The 17775-nt window shown below is 54.1% G+C and overlaps 3 protein-coding genes across 5 annotated transcripts in view; 1 reads left to right on the forward strand and 2 right to left on the reverse strand.

The window, feature by feature from the left end:
• Window positions 1–3: 3 nt before the first annotated feature.
• LOC134507236 (aflatoxin B1 aldehyde reductase member 2-like) lies at window positions 4–4053 on the reverse strand. The gene is made up of 7 exons (XM_063317750.1): window positions 3830–4053; window positions 2526–2713; window positions 1988–2092; window positions 1546–1642; window positions 1355–1457; window positions 875–1004; window positions 4–232 (listed from the first exon to the last, which is right to left on the reverse strand). Exons 1-7 carry the CDS (start codon window positions 4029–4031, stop codon window positions 71–73), a joined length of 987 nt encoding a protein of 328 aa, XP_063173820.1. The 5' UTR covers window positions 4032–4053; the 3' UTR covers window positions 4–70.
• A 561-nt stretch (window positions 4054–4614) lies between these two features.
• SLC66A1 (solute carrier family 66 member 1) lies at window positions 4615–10906 on the forward strand. Its single transcript, XM_063317749.1, has 8 exons — window positions 4615–4724; window positions 6228–6506; window positions 6991–7120; window positions 7362–7449; window positions 8295–8452; window positions 9076–9168; window positions 9694–9879; window positions 10491–10906. The coding sequence occupies exons 2-8, from the start codon at window positions 6337–6339 to the stop codon at window positions 10587–10589; spliced, it is 924 nt and encodes a 307-aa protein (XP_063173819.1). The 5' UTR covers window positions 4615–4724; window positions 6228–6336; the 3' UTR covers window positions 10590–10906.
• Window positions 10907–12445: 1539 nt separating this feature from the next.
• The window catches only part of CAPZB (capping actin protein of muscle Z-line subunit beta), a 33855-nt gene continuing 28525 nt past the window's right edge, over window positions 12446–17775 (reverse strand). For 2 of the 3 annotated variants that reach the window (XM_063317302.1, XM_063317300.1), the window contains exons 6-10: window positions 17178–17294; window positions 15988–16053; window positions 14991–15067; window positions 14182–14294; window positions 12446–12748 (exon numbers count right to left, since the gene is read on the reverse strand). In XM_063317302.1, coding sequence (XP_063173372.1) covers window positions 14192–14294; window positions 14991–15067; window positions 15988–16053; window positions 17178–17294 — 363 coding nt within the window. In that variant the 3' untranslated portion in view covers window positions 12446–12748; window positions 14182–14191. The remainder of the gene's footprint in view (window positions 12749–14181; window positions 14295–14990; window positions 15068–15987; window positions 16054–17177; window positions 17295–17775) is intronic. The other variant, XM_063317301.1, reaches the window with a different exon arrangement.

Consider the following 17775-nt stretch of genomic DNA (forward strand, 5'->3'; position numbering starts at 1 on the left):
ATGCCTGCAGAGAGCTCCATTTAATTCTGGTCAACTGCTTATCCAAGAAGGGAGACCCACCAGCGTGCCTTCAGCGGAAGTAATTGGGGCAGTCGTGGGCTGTGAGGTGCCACGCCCTTTCGAAGGCTGCCACCACGCCTGGGACGAGAGGCCCCTCCTCGTTGGACCGGAGATTCTCCTGAAGCTGGTCCATGTTGGACATCCCAATGATCACAGCGTCCCCGTACTTCCCCTGGGGAAGGGAGCAGAAGAGCAAACTATCCGCAGCCGGATCGAGGTAGCAAAAGGAGGTACATTTCTGCTCAAGCGCACGACTGGCGCCAAGCAAGAATGTAACACGTGCTCTGACATCCCAATCCGTGCGACCACCGCATGCAGCAGGGTGATTTTACATGACCCATATTGCAGTGGGAAGGTCGAGGGGAGAGAGGGATTCAGGCGGTGTTTCTCAACCTTGTCTGTGCTGGCTGGGGAATTCTGGCAGTTGAAGCCCACATGTGGCCAAGGTTGAGAAACACTGTGTTAAAGGAAGGGCCCCGTGCTTCTTGGTCTCTGGATTGCTTGCCAAGGATATTATCTGAGCTAAGCCTTGGTTTGATAAGTGGTAGGTGAAGTCCTGGCATTAAGGAACAGAATTGCAGTTTGCAAATTTAAATTTAAATTTAAATAGCAATGGAAGGATTTGGGTTCAAAGTAGAAGGCAGCACTCCACCTCCCCACGAAAGAATTTGAAGCTTTGTAAAATGGAAGCTTGCTTCCACTAAATACCCTCTGAATTTTGCAGCCACAAGGACCCGAAGCTTGCTCGTAAAAACAGCAAAGACCCATATCTTGATTTTTATCCCTGGGGCTGATGGCAAACCGTGGGTGTTACCTGCAGCTCCGAGTGGTGGTAGATCCAGCGCAGGGCGGCCGAGGTCAAAGTGGGAGGGTTTGAGCCATATGCCTCTCGGAGAGCGCTTTGGATCAGGGATACTCCCTCGAAGTGGTGCTGCTTCCAGTACCTGGAGTGGTATTTGTTAAAAACATAATTAGTAATCAACATCCCACCACTTAAACAAAAAATAATAATCAAGCGCCTGGCCTAATAAAACATTTAAACAGTAAAAGTATAATTAACAGTAGAAGTACAATTAAAACACTTTAACAAAAAAGAAGTAACATTTAAAAGGAAATAATTTAGCAAAAAAGAAATAACAGACACATAACAGGCCAATACCTAACAGAATACCGGAAAGGCAGGCTAAGAATAACTTCTGGATGCTAGCCTTTTCTATCAAAGATCCAATCTCAGCAGTTCGTTACTGCCCTCCTTGTTCAAGATGCTAGCCTCTTCTGCTACTCAGAGACTCACCTGTCCCGGTAGATTTTGGCCCAGTCGTTCCCAAAAAAACGGCCAGCTGGTGGCTGACTTAAGTCTTTATCTTCGTACTTGTACTTCCCTGTCAGGAGCCCCCCTGTTTGAGAGACATCAGCGCCTTGAGATCACCCACAAAGTCACTGCATTCGTTTTTAAATCCATCCTCCCACGCTCCCACTCCGTACCGGCCAGGGGGTTGTAAGCGTAGAAGCTCATTCCAAAGTGCCTGAGACAGGGAAACAGCTCCTTCTCCACCTGGCGTGTTGTCGCATTATACATGCCCTTGATTCAGACGGAAGCAAGAAAAAGATTCAGAGACCTCCTTCGAACTAGGGATTGCTGGAGCGCCAGGGGGTCAGCTGATCGGAGGGACAGCCAAACTTGCAGGTCCTCCTCCTCTCGCTGGGTATCATTCCAAGGCAGAATTCCCACATCTTGGGTCTGGTCCCCAGCATCCTCCCATCAGGACGGAAAGACACGGTCTGCCGCTGCTTGGTAGGGACAGCAGGGGTGAGCCAGAGGAACAGCTTGCCCTGGCGCAAAAGCCATTTGCCAAGGGGCAGACACAGAAAGTTTGCAGCAGACCAAAAGCCGCCATCTTGTTAAACGCTAATCCACACCACTCACCTGGTACACCGTCGGCAGCAGCAGCCGGTTGGTTTTGCAAAGGGTGCAGATTTCTGCCACCTCCCAAGATGCATAGTTGGACAAGCCGAGCTCCTTAAACTTCCCCTGTCAAGGCGACAAAGCAATTAATCAGTCATTCTGGGCCTTATTTTCAGGTATCTGCTGACATGCCATAAAACAAGGCCTTTGGGATCGGGCCCAAAGAACCATCTGGCTGGGGAGGATGGGGCTGTAACCCGACATCTTTGGAGAAAGCATTCACACATGTCTGTGAGGAACATGGCCACTCTGGGTCAGACTAGATGGTCTCTGAGGATCCCTCAAGTTCACTCTCATGCGATGCGGAGAGAGGTGTCTGGCATGTCCAGAGTCCCCCTTTTAACCGCCCAGAGTCTCCTTTTTGGGGGGAGATAGGCGGTAATAGAAATTTGAATAAATAAATAAATATATAGATGTCAGAGGTGATGCCCCCCATGACCCTTTGGGAGCCTGGCTGTCCTGCCCCCCAAGGTTTTCCCAGGACCCCCGACTCCTGCACCTCTTTGTGAAGCTCATTGCAGGCCCGCAGTGTCTCTTCCATGGGGGTCTCGTGGTCCGGGGCGTGGAGGTAGAAGAGGTCCACGCTCTGCAGCTGCAGCCGCTGAAGAGACTCCTCCAGCTGCAACCGGACGCTCTCAGCCTTCAGGGTTTTGCCCTCCCAAGGATTCGCCTTCGTGGCTATTTTGACTGCAGGCATGGGGAGGAGAGACCCCGTTTGGAGAGCCAACTCAATTCCCCAAACAAGGGGAAGACAGGAAGGAAGGCAGGCACGATGCTTTTGAGCAGCACAGGGGAGGGAAACGGCTATCCCAATACACTGCTCTTAAACATGGAGGTTCCATCTGCCTACTAGGGAAGGCCGATGCTTCCAAAACCCAACTGGATTAAATTAAGGCTCTGTCCAGGACTGTAACGCCATAAGCTGCTCAGCCTGGTAAATTCTCTATCATAAAGCAAGTCAAGTTCCACCCATCTCGAGCACTGTGGGTCTATCTATCACAGAATGTCAAGATCGTGTCTGGGCATGGGCAGAGCGCTCCCCCACTCAGCCACCCCAACTGACCCACGTGCATTCAAGTTTTGCTAAAATGCTTTCTGGGATGGTGCACAGGGCCAACGATCTCTCTACCTTGGCAATGAAAAATGTTTGTATTTCCCTGGAGAAGTTTAGGTGACTTTTTTTTTTTAAACACCACAGCAGGTTTAAATTTCCCGACTGGTTTTGCGTTTTGCCTGCTCCCTTGGATTTCATTTTTGTTTCTCGAGAAACCTACTCATTTCCAAGCAATCAGGCAGCACTAATGCCACCCCTCGACCCTCCTCCCCTCTTTGCGGGTGGAATAAATGATTAAACCACCAGGCTCCGGGCAGGCTGCTGAATAACCAAGCTCACCGTCCCCAAAGGGCCAGAGGCCGGAGAGAGGAAAAGGCACAGACCCAGAGCAGGGGGCAGTCGACAGCGGAGTCTAACTTCGGGGGGGGGCAATTTTTACACCCCTTGGCTTCAGGGGGAGAGTCGCACCGCAACAACCACGTTTTAAATGAGTACTGCGGGGCGTGCACCCCGGAGCTCCAGTCTTTGGACTGAAACGCTCCAACTGCTGGCGCTTTGGAGCGTACAGAGAAGGGGGGGGGTCTGCTCCGATGCCTCGTTGCTCGACTGCAAGCACCCCAAGTGGGCGTTTAGACCGCCCCCCAGGCCCTCGGCGGCCCCCGGCGCCGCTCCGCCAGTCCGCGGGCGAGGGGCGGCGGGCGGCGGGCGGCGGGCGCCGGACCCGAACCAGCCCCGCGCCCCGCGCTCACCTCTCCCAGCCGCGCCGGGCTCGGCCGCCAGCAGGGCGCCCAGGATGCGCTCCGACTCGCCCCCCGCGTACATGTGCGCCGTGTCCAGCAGGACGTGCCCGCGGACCAGGAAGGCGCGCAGCATGGCCCCACTGGCCTCCGGCCCGGCCCGCCGCCCGAACTCCATGGTGCCCAGCACCGAGCGCACGCCGGGCCCCGCCATCCCGCACCGCCTCCCGCGCCGACCGGCTGCAGCAGCGGGACGGACCGGCCACGCCCCGCGGAAGCGCCCTGCACGCAGGCGTCGCCCGCCCCCGACCGCGAGCGCCGCAGCCCGCAACGGCGAACTCGCGCGAACCCGGCCGGCGCTCCCCAGGGAAAGCCCCGCTGGACTGCACGCCCGGTCGGCTGCCTGTGGCCCGCGAGAACATCTCCCCGCAAGCCACTTGTCCGGGGCGGGAGGGTCTGCCTGCCGCGGGGATTCAGCCAGGGAGCCCCCTTTCTCAGCCGGGCACGCGCGCCTCTGCTCTGCGCGTTCACAGACGGCGGCGCGCGCGGGCGAGGAAGCGGGTCGGGATCTGATCCGGGCCCGGGAGCGGGGTCGGTCGGAGGGCCAGCGGCCCCTCCGGGCTCCCCGGCCCCCAGAAGGGCCGCTTCCCCCCGCCCCGCAGTCCCTGCAAGGCGGAGCCGGCCGCCGTCAGCTGAGCCTCCCCGGCGCGTCAGCAGCGGGCAGGGCTCCCGCCGCGCTCCGGCGCCCCGAGGGAGAGGAGGAGGAGGAGGAGGCGCCGCCTTCGCCGCCACCGCCAGACGCACCAAAACAACCCGGCCAAGCCTCCTCGCCACCCGGGGGGGACCCGGATTGCCCCCGGCGAGGGCGCGACAGGAGCGGGCGCCGCTTGGGGACCCGACGGGGCCGGTGAGTGGGGCGCCCCGCTTTCCTCCGATTCGCCTCCCCCCCACTCCCCCGAGGCTTTTCCCCGCCGCCCGAGAATGAAAACGGTCAGGGCTGAGGGAGGGCCTGCAAACTCTGCCAGTGCTGGCTAGTTCAGGAAGCCATGGTTAAAACAGACCACGGCAAACCCGGGCACGGTCGGGGATGCCCGCCTTGCGCGCCCGGGAGCGAAGGGCGAGCTGAGCACAGCCCTACGGGGGTGGGGGGGGGTGTCTCTCCGCTGATACAGAATGGAGACCCCAAAGGAGCGCGGAGGGGGGAGGCCGACCCCCCTCGAGACTCAATTCGGGACTGCTGTCCTGGCTTTGAGTTCCAATGTGAACACGGAAGCAAGGGCAGGCAGAGCACCTCTGTGCACGGGCAGTGTGGAACAACCTTCTGTGTTTAGCCAGCTTTGGGCAGATGTTTTGTGGAGTGGCCGGAAGAGGGGGGGGCTGGAATGATGCCCCCCAGCATCCCCAGCTACCGAGACTAGGAAGCCACAATTTGGGTCTGAAACCTTACAACTCCGCAAACTCTGCCAATCCTGGCTAGTTCAGGAATCCATGGTTAAGCAAACCACCATTTGGACGCCAAGCACGAATCCAGCCTTCTGGGTTAACCTCAGATGTCCGCAGGCTTTGCTAATTGGCCTGTACAAAAAATGCGATCCCAGCAATTTCCAGTAGGGTTTTGAAAGTAAAACCAGTCCCCGGTGAATCTTGAACGCCAGCGCCTTCTCTTCCCTCTGCCTCCTTCGTTCTGCTGATGAATCACCGAAGGGTTTGGCCTTTCGTTTTTCTGCTCCTCTCTGGATTTTTTTAACTGGCTGCAGAAATGGGGGGCGGCAGGGGAGGTCACCCTTTTGCAGGGACACTTCCTTGGCAGAATATTTTTGGGAAGTGGAGGTACCAGACAGGTGATCCTCAAAGACCAAAGTCTTCTGAATGGGCGTTGGAGGGCCACCCTCGCTTGCTTGCTAAGCTGTTTCAGCCTTGAAAGTGCTGATAAGGTTGGGCTGCAGCGCTTGGTCAGCTGACTGGGTCACGTGAGAACATCTAGCGGAGTCACAGCAGAGGGGTCCCCCAACCCAGATCCTCTTTTCCAGCAAAGGCTGGGGATTCACCTCCGCTGTGAAACTCAGAAGCAGTCTTTCAGACTAGTCTCAGATACACTGCCACTGGACACGGGGTTCTGTGGGTTCTAATAAAGATGAGATACCTGGTTGAACAGTGTTGTCAATATCGGTTAACTTTCCAGCTAGGGACAGAAGCTGGAGGCAAAGCCCGTCGTGCTACATACGAAGAACGAGCACATTTGTTTTTTTAATGCAAAGCTCCATTCCGAGAGAGATTGAATTATCCTGGGGAGAAGAGTGGAAGGAAAATTCATGTTTTCACCTCCACTTTCTGTACCTTTCTCCTCTCCTTCACATTTTTGTCTGAGGGAAGGCAAAATCTCCTGAGAGATTCCTTTTCTCCTTTGCAGGTTCCCAGCTCACAATGGACAGGTATTTTTTGCATTTCCAGTGACTTCCAGAACATTATCCCCTGCCTTCCGAAAGATCTCCAGGGACGGCCCCTGCCCGAGCACCACCATGTTTGCTTCTCACAAGATGGGCTTTCCCAGCGGGAATTCCTCAGACTGCATCAACGGTTCAGCGTGGATCCTGACCGTCTTCCATGAGTGTGCTCAGGACAGCTGGGACATCGCCAGCGTGGTGCTGGGCCTGGTTTCTATCGTCTGCTTTGCTGCCGCTTCCTTCCCGTAAGTAAAGGAGGGGGCTGTTAGAAGGGGCACCCTGGAGTCCTGCTAGGGGTGTCAGTTGGTCCTTCCTTCTTGGCCCGGCTTGACCGGGCTGCTCATTTGTGATGTCGAGAGAGAGGAGATGACTCATTTCCTGGAATAAGCACAAAGGGAATGCGGCTGGGTGTCCTGCCACGCCTGGCTGGTGGAGGGTTTTGCAACATCACCTCCACCCCACCCCCTGTGAAACACAGAACGATTCGCGCAGCAACCAGCAGCTGCAAAAATAAAAAAAAATTCTCCTTGGCATCTCATTGGGGTGGTGTTTCATCCTTTGCAGAATGACACAGTTGGGAGGGGAGGGCTTGGAGGAGAACCCTTCCTGGTCAGAAGATGCTGGACTCCATTCCCCATCGCCCCCAGCCTGCAATCAATGGTATAATTTACTGGTTGGGGTGACCAGGTGCTTCCTCTTAACTGTTTCTTCCTCCACCTTTCCACGCAGTCAGTTCTACCTGGCCTGTAAAACTGGCATTATGGACCAGGCCCTGTCCATATACTTCCTCCTGGGATGGCTCGGAGGTGACTCGCTGAACCTCATTGGGTCCTTCTTGGCTGATCAGCTGCCGCTACAGGTGAGCAGCTGAAAAAGGCAGAGCTCGCCCTGGAGGATCCTAGCTTTCTGAGCTGCTGGTCCCAATCCTTGACACGGAAAAAGATTCCCATAGCTGTAACGGCAGGTGGTCCTTGGGATCCCCCTCCCCTCCCATTTCTTCTTCAAGCTGAGAGTTCCAGAGGATAAAATAGTTTCTCTCTTGACTGTATTGTACAATTCTTTCATTCCAGAATCCACTGAGCATCTTTCCCCTTCCCTAGGTATACACCGCCATTTACTACGTGCTGGCAGACTTGCTAATGATCTCCCTTTACGTCTATTACAAAATCAAGAATCAAAACAGGATCTGTAAGTTGAAATCCACCAGTGTGGCAGAGGGAGTCACCAGTGGCAAAACACACCAACTCCATTCCTGAAACCGGCCTGCATTTGCCACAGAATGGCCCAGGATTTCAGTTCAAATCAGGGCCTAATCCAAGGAACTGTTCTGATGCTAAGCCATAGGGGGTAATTGTGGCTTTGTATCTAGGCCTGCAGACAGTTTTTCTATCCCCTTTCATAATGGGAAACTCTTAAAATGGAGCTCTCTCTACCCTGTCTGGAACAAACAAGAGGGTGGTCCAAGGAGAAGGGCGGGTGGTCGTTTTAGTGGGAAGCAAATTGCTCTCTGCGCGTGATCCAAAGCATAATTCAGTGTCATTATTACCAGATAAGCCTTTGTGGTCCTGTCACAGGATTGGTGGTCCTTGTTCCCAAAAGCTTGGTCTCCAAGTTGCCATGAGAATTCGCATCCCTGCACCTGTAATGCCCTTTGAACAAAATTAGTAATTGTGCGGGGCACCCTCTCTGCTCTCCGTGTTAGGCTTTTAACACACTTCCCACGAATAACTTTGAACCACTTCCTCTTTGCAGATAACGGAGTTTCCCTCAATCTTGTCTCAGTCTGCTTCAGATCTGTTAAATACCATAAGGTTTAGATCTGGTAGATTGCGTGATAGCGCTCCCTGCCAATTGCTGCAGGGATGGTTCTGGCTTGCTCATGTTTCTTTCTCCTTTGTGAAAGAGCTGCCAGAAAAAGATTGTGCTGATGTCACAAAAGCTGGTTTCCTTTTTAGTGAATTGTCTGATGGAACAGAAAAAAAACAAAACAGGACAGACTTTTAACCCCTACCCAACATTTCTTCCTTCCTCAGTTTCTGCTTCAATCAATGCTGTCTTCGCACTCACAGTCCTGGGAACAACGTCGGCGCCCTCCTGGCTGGGAGAACCTGCCTCTTCTCACCTTGGTGATGGAATGATGTTCAAAAGCAGGAGACTTCTGTCCTCTGCAGACCACCCATCAGGATGGGAGGCACGTTCTTCTCTTTAAGGCAGAATTGATCTTAAGTCTGTTGCAGAGAACAAGCTGCATCGGGTAGCAGTTGCTGGTCCTTTGCATTCAAGATCCACAAGATAGATGCAGTAGCAAAATCCCATCTAAATGGTGATGTTATTCATGATAGGTTAACAGTAGGTTGGGATTATGCTAAAGTTTACCGGAGATGTCCAGTTGCCACAGAAAACTGAATGTCCAGCACAAAAAGGACGCCCTGGAAGAGGGCCTGGCTGGCATTGATAACGCAGGTTATATTGTGGATTCCACTGGTTGTGCAGTAATTGCTTTTCACAAGGGAAGTTTCTCCCCAAAGTGAATAATTCCTATTAAAAGGAATTCCTATTCTACTTTTAATTCCTATTAAAAGTGCACCCCTTGGGTGGGACGGATACTGGACAAAGATTAGTCTTGAGTTAAAGGGCTGTTTCATGGCACGGGGATTCCAGGGAGAGAGAAATGGTTATCAAACTAACGTGTGGGCGAACTCACTTCGTGGTGAGGTTTCCCAGTGAGTGACGTCTACACCTTCCCTTCTGGATCCCACAAGGCCCGCTGGGATCGTTCTGCCATGTTCTGTTAACACCCTGTGTCTTCCACAGCCCTTCACCAAAAAGGAAATCTTTGGCTTTGCGATTGGGTCAACTTCTTCGGTTCTCTACCTGCTTTCCCGGGTCCCTCAAATCTACACCAACGTAAGCATTGCACGAGGGAAAAGGAGCAAGACCCGTTTAGGAAGGGAGGGCACCTCTGGGGAGCAGATTAGCCGAAGGAGGCCCCAGACCCAATTTCCAGCCTTTCCAGGGGGGAGGAAATGTTTGAGGGACAATCTTCTGCCTGAAACCCTGAAACACCGCTGGCCGTCCCCACTGCTCAGCCTTTCTAACCCTGGGCGGGCAGTTGCCAAGCCACGTAGCTGAAAGCAGAGTATCTGAGATGGGGTCTGTTGGAACGGGGGATTTTAAGACAGCATCCGCATGAAATACTTGCCCTGGCCTGGTTAAGACCAAGGAGGGCCATTTGCCCAAGGCAATAAGCGTGCTTCAGCTGCTTTTCTGGTTGAGCAGAGCTAGCCAAACCTGGTCGCTTGGCTAGCTACGATTGCAACGAACTGTACACATCAGTCAAATGGCTTGATGTAATAACCACAATAAGGATGTTGTGCAAACTCTACCTCTTAGGTTTACTGCCTGAAGCTTCTAAATCCCTCTGTCTTGCAGTTCAAGAGGAAATCCACCACCGGGATCTCTTATTCTCTCTTTGCCCTGGTGATGCTTGGAAATTTGCTCTACGGCCTCAGCGTCTTAATGAAAAACCCAGATCCGGGGCAGGCGGAAGGCAATTACGTTATCCATCACTTGCCGTGGCTGATTGGCAGCTTGGGGGTTCTGTCCCTCGACATTGTGGTATCCTTTTCTGGATGGGGGGCGTCTCTGCCTTTAAATGCGCCAAGTCCAGATTTGGTGCCAAGGACAACAGAATCCCGCGGGCGGGCAGGAAATGGGAGCGCGCCGTAAACTTTTGATTCAGACTTTCCGAACTGCAGTCAAAGGTAACGTCAGAGTTGAAGTGGCAGCGATAACAGGCATAAGCTAGACGCACTTATTAAAATGATTTAACGTTTCTGCTTTGCCAAGTGGGTCAGGTAGTGTAAGCTTATGCCTCGATGTATTTGCTTCAAACGTTGGCTTTTTTACCCCACTGTCCCACCTTTAGCAGCAAGCCTTTCCGAGACTGCTTATAGGAGGATGAGAAGTTCTCTTTCGGGGATTTGTTAGCAGTGCTGTAATTCAGCCGTTGGCTTTGCCACCCCGGCTCTGCTGAAATCCTCCCCTCCACAGCCTGAGGTTATCCAGTGTCCAGAAGGGAGATTTCAGCCCAGGCACCTGAGGTGACCTTTGCTCAGTCCTTTGAAACAAAGCAGCAAATGGGGGGGGGGGGGAGTCCTCTTGGCCCTCTGTTGCCAATGGTGGGTGCCAGTCCCGTCCCAGAAGAAACCTTAATTCTTCACCTTCAGATCTCATTCCAATTCCTGGCCTATCGGCGGAAAAGCCTGCCGGTCCTGGAGGAGAGAGACGCTCTCTTGGGCAAGCAAGATGACCTCCTTGAAAGCTGACTGACGCCCAGAGCGGCTGTTGGGTCTTCCTCGGCAGAATGGCAGCAGAGGGCTTTGGAGTCCGGCAACTCGAGAGCACCCAGGACTCGGCCTTTCTGTCCCAGAAATCTTTCACCTCCGGAAGACCCTCCTTACGCGATTGCTTTCCTACCTCTTAACAGATGATACCTTTGGGGGAAAAAAGAAGGAAAATGAACATGGAGGCACAAGAGCACACATTGCTTGATGGTGAACTTTCTCGGTGAAGCTTCCCCACCTCGCCCTTATCCCCCAAAGGGAAAACTATTGCACAAAAAGAGAACTGTTGAAAAATAAAACCTCAAAAGGGAATCCAGAACGTAGCAGCTAGCCGCCTGGACCTCGTGGGAGGCTCCGGGGCCTGCTTTCCTTCAGTACCCAGTAAAGGGAGGCAGGAGTGGTCGTCTTCACCTGCAGGGCATTCCTTTTAATAGGCATTTTTGTGGACATGGAGAATAAATAAAATATTCCCCCACCCCACCACGACTGGATGCAGTTGCTTGCTTAATCCGCTCTACCCTGCTGCGTTGCCCCTGAGCCAACGGTGGGGTGGGTTTCAACTCAATCGCTCCCTTTTCGACAAAGTGAGGGCAGCTAAGAGAATCCTTGCTGCTGTTCGGATAACTAGGTAACCTCTGCAGGGTTCGCAGAGGAGCGCTTCTGAAGCTTGCGAGACGTTCAGAGGTAGACTGCCTCTGGCTGGAGGGGGTCCATCCAGTCCCATCCCCCTCCATGCATTTTAAAACCTCCTTTTCATACATACAGGACGCTGAGGCGGTATGGAGGTCACCTCCCCCAAGGACTCTACGCCAGCGTAAATATTTCAGGGCAGCTGGCCCTAGAAAATACAAAATGCAGGCAATGGAACTGAAAAGCCGGAAGTTGTCCCGACAGCTGAGAGAAATGAAGTGGGTTGGGGGGGGGGTCTTGAGGAAAAGGGCCAAGGGACCCTGTCTCTGAGGAAGGGAGCCTGTTTGCCAGCCGGCGTCCACCTTCAGTCTGACCCATCCGGCTTCCCAAATTATTCCCAACTGGCATGTGGGAGACCCCGGTCTCAGGCCGTACCAACGTTAAAAAGATGCCAAGCTACACTGAGCAGCAGACCAGCGAGAAAATACTGTTTCCCTTAACAGAGCTTTTCATTTTAAGCACTCAGCCCCCCACCGGCCCAAGGCTACGACCTGCCAGTCAAACGGCAGACACTCGTGAGTTGGGAAGGGGCGAGGGAAGGAATCAGAAACGGCAGAGCATCCAACACTTTATGTTTTTTAAAGATTTATTTATTTTTTTCCTGTTTTAAGTATGGAGGCTCAAGTAGAAGATGTAGATTCCAATTTAAGCATTACATATTAAAAAAAAATAATAACCACTCTTTTGCATTCCATAGAAAGAATGAACAAGTCAAAAGCAGCACACCTCAGCCTCTCAGATGGAAAGCAGGACCTTGGCGGCTCTCGCCAGCTTTGCAGATTTTCACGGGTCTTGGGGGGGGCAGCTTCCGCCCCGTCCTCCTTTCCACCCGTTCCCAAACATACACCAAACACATTTTCCATGATGGTTTCTTCCCTCTTTCACAAACCACAGTATTTAATAAAGGTTTTTGTTCGTTTCTTTTACATTTTTTACACCAATATAACAAAATATGGAAAGAGCAGTGGGAGGGGGGTGCACCAAAAAAAGAAGATTGGTGGAAATCAGCAGATAAACATAAGGCCCAGAAGAAAGTTTCAGGGGGTGGGGGGAGCTGGGAGGGCAAAAGTCTCAGAAGCTTCTCGACAGAAATATTTTTGCAAGGCTCTGGTAATAAGACAGTGAAAATTAAGCTGCTAGAGACCAAAAAAAGTTTATACAGCTTTATTCGGGGGTGGGAGTGGGGAATGGAGGTGCTTTTTATGAGCAGAAGAGTATTGTATGCAGGAAGTGATCTGACGTAGAAGAAAATAATGGGGAGGCAGAAGGGAGGAGGATGCAAGGGAGAAAAAAATGTCTAAGGAAGGGTGTCTAATGAGTGCGTGGTATGTCTCGTTAGCATCGTCAAGGGAGATACTGGTTTCTAACTTTGCTGCTTTCTCTTCAACGCCTCCACCAGGTCGTTCTTGAGAGCTTCTTGCTTTGATTTGTCCGCAAACGTCTGCACAGACCTGGAGGGGAAGAGAGGCAGTGGGTTAGGAGGAGAAGCTGGAAGGGGATGGGAGGCGAGGACAGGGGCGGCTTCTGGTGAATTTCCAGGCAAGCAGCATCTCCGACGCAGCCTCCCTTTCACGCATCAGAGGGCACTTCCCGCAATTTGCAACCGGCTCGCTGGAGCTGGCCACCAGCGCACCTGGATGGCCCAGCCCGAGAAGGCTGCCTTAGCGGGGCTTCGGGGACCCACCCTGAAGAGCTGCTGGAGGGGAAACGGGCAGATTCCCCGTGAGGGGAATCCACCTGAGCTACCGGTTCCTCTCTCCAGCTGGAAACGTGGAGGCTCAGCCACCGTTCTGCACAGACTAACCTTCCCTAAAGATCATAGGGAGCACTTCACGGGGCCCCAGAGGTGGTCCAGATGAAACCAGCAACTGTTGGCTCTCCAGGGCTATCGTACCTTCCCAGAGCCCTCTCCAGCAAGACCTCGAGGGCTGCTTGGCGATGCTCCGCACTCAAAACAGGGGCACTCCAGATGGTACCGCTGCCAGTGCAATCACAGCCGCCTCTCCAACGAACGGAGCCAGAGAGACAGGCGCATAGCTAGTTACCTGCCCCATTTCCCACTGGCCCATCATATGCCGCCCTTTGGCCCCAGGAAGGGCGTGGGAACATTTGCCTCTGCTTTATCTCTTTGCAAACGTGTCGGGCTTTATTCCAAAGCTATGAAAGCAAGCCCCCGAGGCAGAGCACCGGCTCCTTCGCACCTCCGGCCCAAGAGCAGATCGCTTCCGTGCGCTGCTCCAGAGAACTGCTTTTCGTGACCACACAAACCCATGCAGATTTCACAGCTGCGTCACTACAACCTACTACGGGGCGTTATCTTGAGAAGAGCAGCACGTCTCCTGCCTGCCACCATCAACCCAAGGGAGGTGCCTCGCTCGGCGAAAGGTTCCTGTGCCGCCACAGGAGCAAATGCAGCAGCACCAGGGAGTCGCGGGGTTTGTCTTTGGAGCGTTATTGCTGGATGCACCGAACACCGTCAAGGATGCTTTTTTGCCACGGCAAGATTTGGGACCGACACGTTACTTTGGTGCAGAAGCCAACGCTACCTCCCCAAGATATACACAGCAGCCTAGTCGTGGAGGGCGGGGTTGTTTCTACTGTAGAAATCAGCAGAAAAGAAAACTGCACACACACACACACACACACTTCTGTCACATCTCAAGAGCAAGGAACGCCAAACAGCGAGCAAGCAGAGCAAACGAAGGTCATAAGGAGGGAGCCTCCATTCTTTTCCTTAAAACCAAACCAAACAGAACTCGCAAGAATTAGGGGTTAGTCTGTGTGAAGGCAGAGTTCACCATGCGGACTCTCTCGGTCGAGGTCAGTGGGGTTTTAGTGCCGAGCGAGGCGCCCTGCAGGCCCGTCTCAGCAGGGAGGCGTGTACCTGAGCCGGTTTAGTTATCTGGCTGAATGTACATCTGCCGCTGGGTCAATACTTGGGAGAGCTCTCTCTGCAACTGCTTATACTTTTGGTTGTCAGGAATAGCATCAATTGATCTGGAGAGAGCGGGGTAGAGATGGAAGAGGGAGCCGAGGGAGGAAAGAAAAGATCAGACAAGAGGGCAGAGAGCAACAAGGAAGAATGCGCAGTGGCTGGATATCAAGAGCGGAGAAAGGAGACAGGAGGAAAAGTTCAGGGCCCAGTTGTTTCTTCCAGTGCCAAAATCCACAGATTTCATAGCTGAGGGAGGGAGGGAGGGAGGGAGGGAGGGAGGGAGGGAGGGAGGCCAGTGGCTCTTCATCCTGAGCTCTTCTTCCAACAGGATGCTATGTCTTTTCCCAGGCAAACTATCACCAAGCCTCCGCTTCCACAGCAGCAGGCTTAACTGGAGAAGCAGGCAGGAAAGGCTGGCAAAAACACCAGGCACAGGTGACAGGGAAGCTGCTGGGCAAGGACGGCTGCGCCAGGCTGCGCCAGGACAGATCTACCCCATCCCACTGTGGGGGACGGGGCCACGTTTGAAAAAGGAGAGTGAAGCTTTCGGCAGAGAGGAATCTCGGACAGCCCTTCCAGACCCACATTTGATTACCCGTCCCCTCCTGAGTCAGCCAATCAATGCAGACTGACTGGGGAAGGTGGCGGGGCTTAATGTAAGGCAGCCAACCAACCTGCAAGGGCTGTTCTTCATGGGGGGCAGGGGAGAGAAATATATATTAAGAGGAAAAGGCACAGTGCTGCAGTCTATCCATTACCTCAGCCCATTGACAATGTCCTTTGTCTTTCCAAAATAAATCTCGTTCAGTGTACTTCTGATTTTATTCTCCATGTCCTAGAAGGGAAGAGGGAGAAGTCTTGGTCACTTCAAGGCCCTGTTATTTTAGGGAGCGCTCGTGAAGGGGGGGGCTGTTGGCCTTGAAGGGAGAACCATTAGAGAAGCCCGCAGAGGGAGGAGATGCCCAGACCTTCCAGGCCCCACAGAAAATCAGCCCGCCTCTTCATACGAGGCCCCGTGCAGAGCATCTGCCTGTTGCTGAGGGTTTAAACCAGGCCCTCCATTAAAGACAACTTCCAGCCGGAGTGCTCTTCCATGTGGCCTAAGAAACCCAGTGAGCCTTTAAACTTCCTTCCAGGCTCCTCTGCACATTTTTTAAAGAGAAAGCCTGCTCTGCTTGTGCGCAAGATGCTTTGCAATTTGGCAGAATCAAACCATTTTTGGCACGGAAGGGAGAGTAAGAACAGGGAACCACACAGACAGAGCTATCCATTTTAAAAGTCAGGTGGGACCCCGGCCACAAGGGGGCAGCAGGCAGCTGCAAAAACAGGGCTCCGTTTCTTCCCAGTTGCGCTGGCCTTTCCCAGCCTGGTGCCCTGCACACGTTTCAACTGCAGCTCCCCAAATTTCTAACTATCCTGGCCTGTGGGCACCGAGGCACAAACCTCAGGAGGTGGACTATGGGTAGGTCCCCGCACGGGAGGCAAATGAAAGAAGGGGTGGGCTCCTCTCGAGGAGCATTTCTTGCAATCAACTGTGCAAAAGCGCTGGCGAAGATAGTAGATGCCCCAGAGAGGCCTCAAATAAGACACACTTTCGGGCTGATTTGGCTCACTGGCTGCTAGCTGCCCACTAGCAAAACACGAAGGCCAAAGGCTGGGAGCAAAGGGGCCCTTCACCTAGGCGGCACTCCATTTCCTCAGCCCACAGCGCAGTCTACGTTGTAGGAAGGACTCACTCCATCAGGATGGGCTTACCTCAACCAAGCGGCCAATATTGGCTATGTGTGGAGAGGAGTCGCTCACTGTCTCGTCTTTTTCCATCTGGGAAGAAAGGAAGGGAAAGCTGAGGAAGAGGACGATGCAGGCCACAGAGCCTCACCCGCCCGTGGACCAGGAAGGACGAGCAGAAGCAGGCTGGGGCCTGCCAGGAGGGAGAAGGAAAGTGGGTCGGTCGAAGCCAGTCTTCCCAACCAGCCTAGGGGACAAGGCTGATGCGCCCAGCAGCCCTCTGGAGGAGGACGCGGTTGGCAAAAGCTGCCCAGGATGAGCCAGCCCCAAAAGGATCTCCCTTTGGCCACCTCTTTCTGCAAAGGTCACGCAAGGCTCCTCTGGAATGCTCCCTCCCTTTTGAAGAGCTGCAACAGGGTGGGATTGGGCGTGGGATCGGGGGTGTGTGGGGGGCAGCCGAAGCCCTGTGGCTCCCCAGAGCAGAGGGGGCGCATCGCATCACCAAGGCCTGGCGGGGCATGTAATTCAATCAGAGTGCCTCCCAGGCAAGCAATAGCCTGTATGGTGGCAGGGTGCCAGCTCCAATTAGCTGGCCCAGTCATTTTTAACATACAAAGGGGAGATGGGAGATTAAGGCCTTTGTTGCACTGGGGGGAGGGGGGTGGGGGAGACAGGAAGAGGCTGTGGGGCCCTTCAAGAGCTTCTCCTGTCTTCTCCTGCATTCAAAGGCCCCATCCCCCGCCGGAGAGCTGGCTGGCAAGAGCGGGGGGGGGGCGGGGGGCGGCGCTACGGATAGCTCTCTGCAGGGGCGGCAGATATGAAGGCCTCAAAGCTGCAAGGGGCAGCGCCAGGGAAGAAAAAGCCGTTCCAGTGCCAGGTGGGCCTGGCGGGCTGTGCCTCCTACCCCACGCAACAGGTGCAGGCGTCCGTCAGTCCAAACCGGGAGGCATCGGTCCCGGCCCTGAGCTTGTCTCCCCGCTTTTTGTGAGAGGGGACGGGGCAGATGATAACTTTTGCGTCCGGCACTCACAACCTGCTGCCTGAGAGCGGAGTCTGACACTGGGGTGGGGGAAGAAGCTCCCGGACCTTTCCATCAGAGACATCCCAGAGAGCGTGGCCATTTCTATGTGGCGCTGCAGCCACATCTCCCGCCTTCCACCGGGAAGCTGGACTCAACCCCCTGGAAACCACAGCACTGACTGGGGGCCTCCTGGTACCTGTCTGGTGAGGCTGCCTCCGAGGTTCATCGTGCCCGAGCCGGTCTTATTTGTCTGCAGCCACAGCATCACCGTAGAGGTCAGCTTGTAGTGGGCAGTGCGGCCGCTGGACTTCTCCTGGAGGGGAGAAAGCCTGCGTGAAGATCGGCCGGCCTGTGGGAGCACGCGGTTGCCCAGGCCGGCCGGGCCTTGGGACTCTTGCTTCCCCCCTCTGGAGAGAAAGAGGGGGGTGTCCCAAGGGTCCAGTCCTCTGCCAGGCTCACCCAAGCGCACTCGACCCCAAGCCAGAGGGGTGGCGGAACCCCTTCGCCCCCTTCCTGGGGAGGAGAGAGATGTGGGGGTCCACTTCTGCTTCTACTTCTGCTGCCTCCCTTCCTCCCAGAAGGGGAGGTTCTGCAACAGCTCATGCATCCTTTTGCTTAAGGACCCTTTTCCCACCAGGGTCCTGACTTAAGGAGAGGAAAGGGGGTGCGGTTTTGGACGGGGGGACACAGAATTAAGCCCACCAGCCTACCACAATATCACATTGTCTGGCTGAGCACCTGTGCCTGTTACTTGCCTGGAATTTAACAAGGCTTCCCTCCCTTTTCCTACTTTG

This window comes from Candoia aspera, chromosome 18 (assembly GCF_035149785.1).
Source record: "Candoia aspera isolate rCanAsp1 chromosome 18, rCanAsp1.hap2, whole genome shotgun sequence".
NCBI classification, from domain to species: domain Eukaryota; kingdom Metazoa; phylum Chordata; class Lepidosauria; order Squamata; family Boidae; genus Candoia; species Candoia aspera.

Excerpts from the sequence above, each read along its gene's own strand:
- LOC134507236 (XM_063317750.1), bottom strand. The coding sequence starts at position 4,031 with ATGGCGGGGCCCGGCGTGCGCTCGGTGCTGGGCACCATGGAGTTCGGG. Across the intron at positions 2,093-2,525 it reads GCAATGAGCTTCACAAAGAG|GGGAAGTTTAAGGAGCTCGG; the intron begins GTGCAGGAGTCG and ends TCGCCTTGACAG. Across the intron at positions 1,643-1,987 it reads TGCTGCCGACGGTGTACCAG|GGCATGTATAATGCGACAAC; the intron begins GTGAGTGGTGTG and ends GTCTGAATCAAG.
- SLC66A1 (XM_063317749.1), top strand. The coding sequence starts at position 6,337 with ATGTTTGCTTCTCACAAGATGGGCTTTCCCAGCGGGAATTCCTCAGAC. Across the intron at positions 7,450-8,294 it reads CAAGAATCAAAACAGGATCT|TTTCTGCTTCAATCAATGCT; the intron begins GTAAGTTGAAAT and ends TTCCTTCCTCAG. Across the intron at positions 9,169-9,693 it reads TCCCTCAAATCTACACCAAC|TTCAAGAGGAAATCCACCAC; the intron begins GTAAGCATTGCA and ends TCTGTCTTGCAG.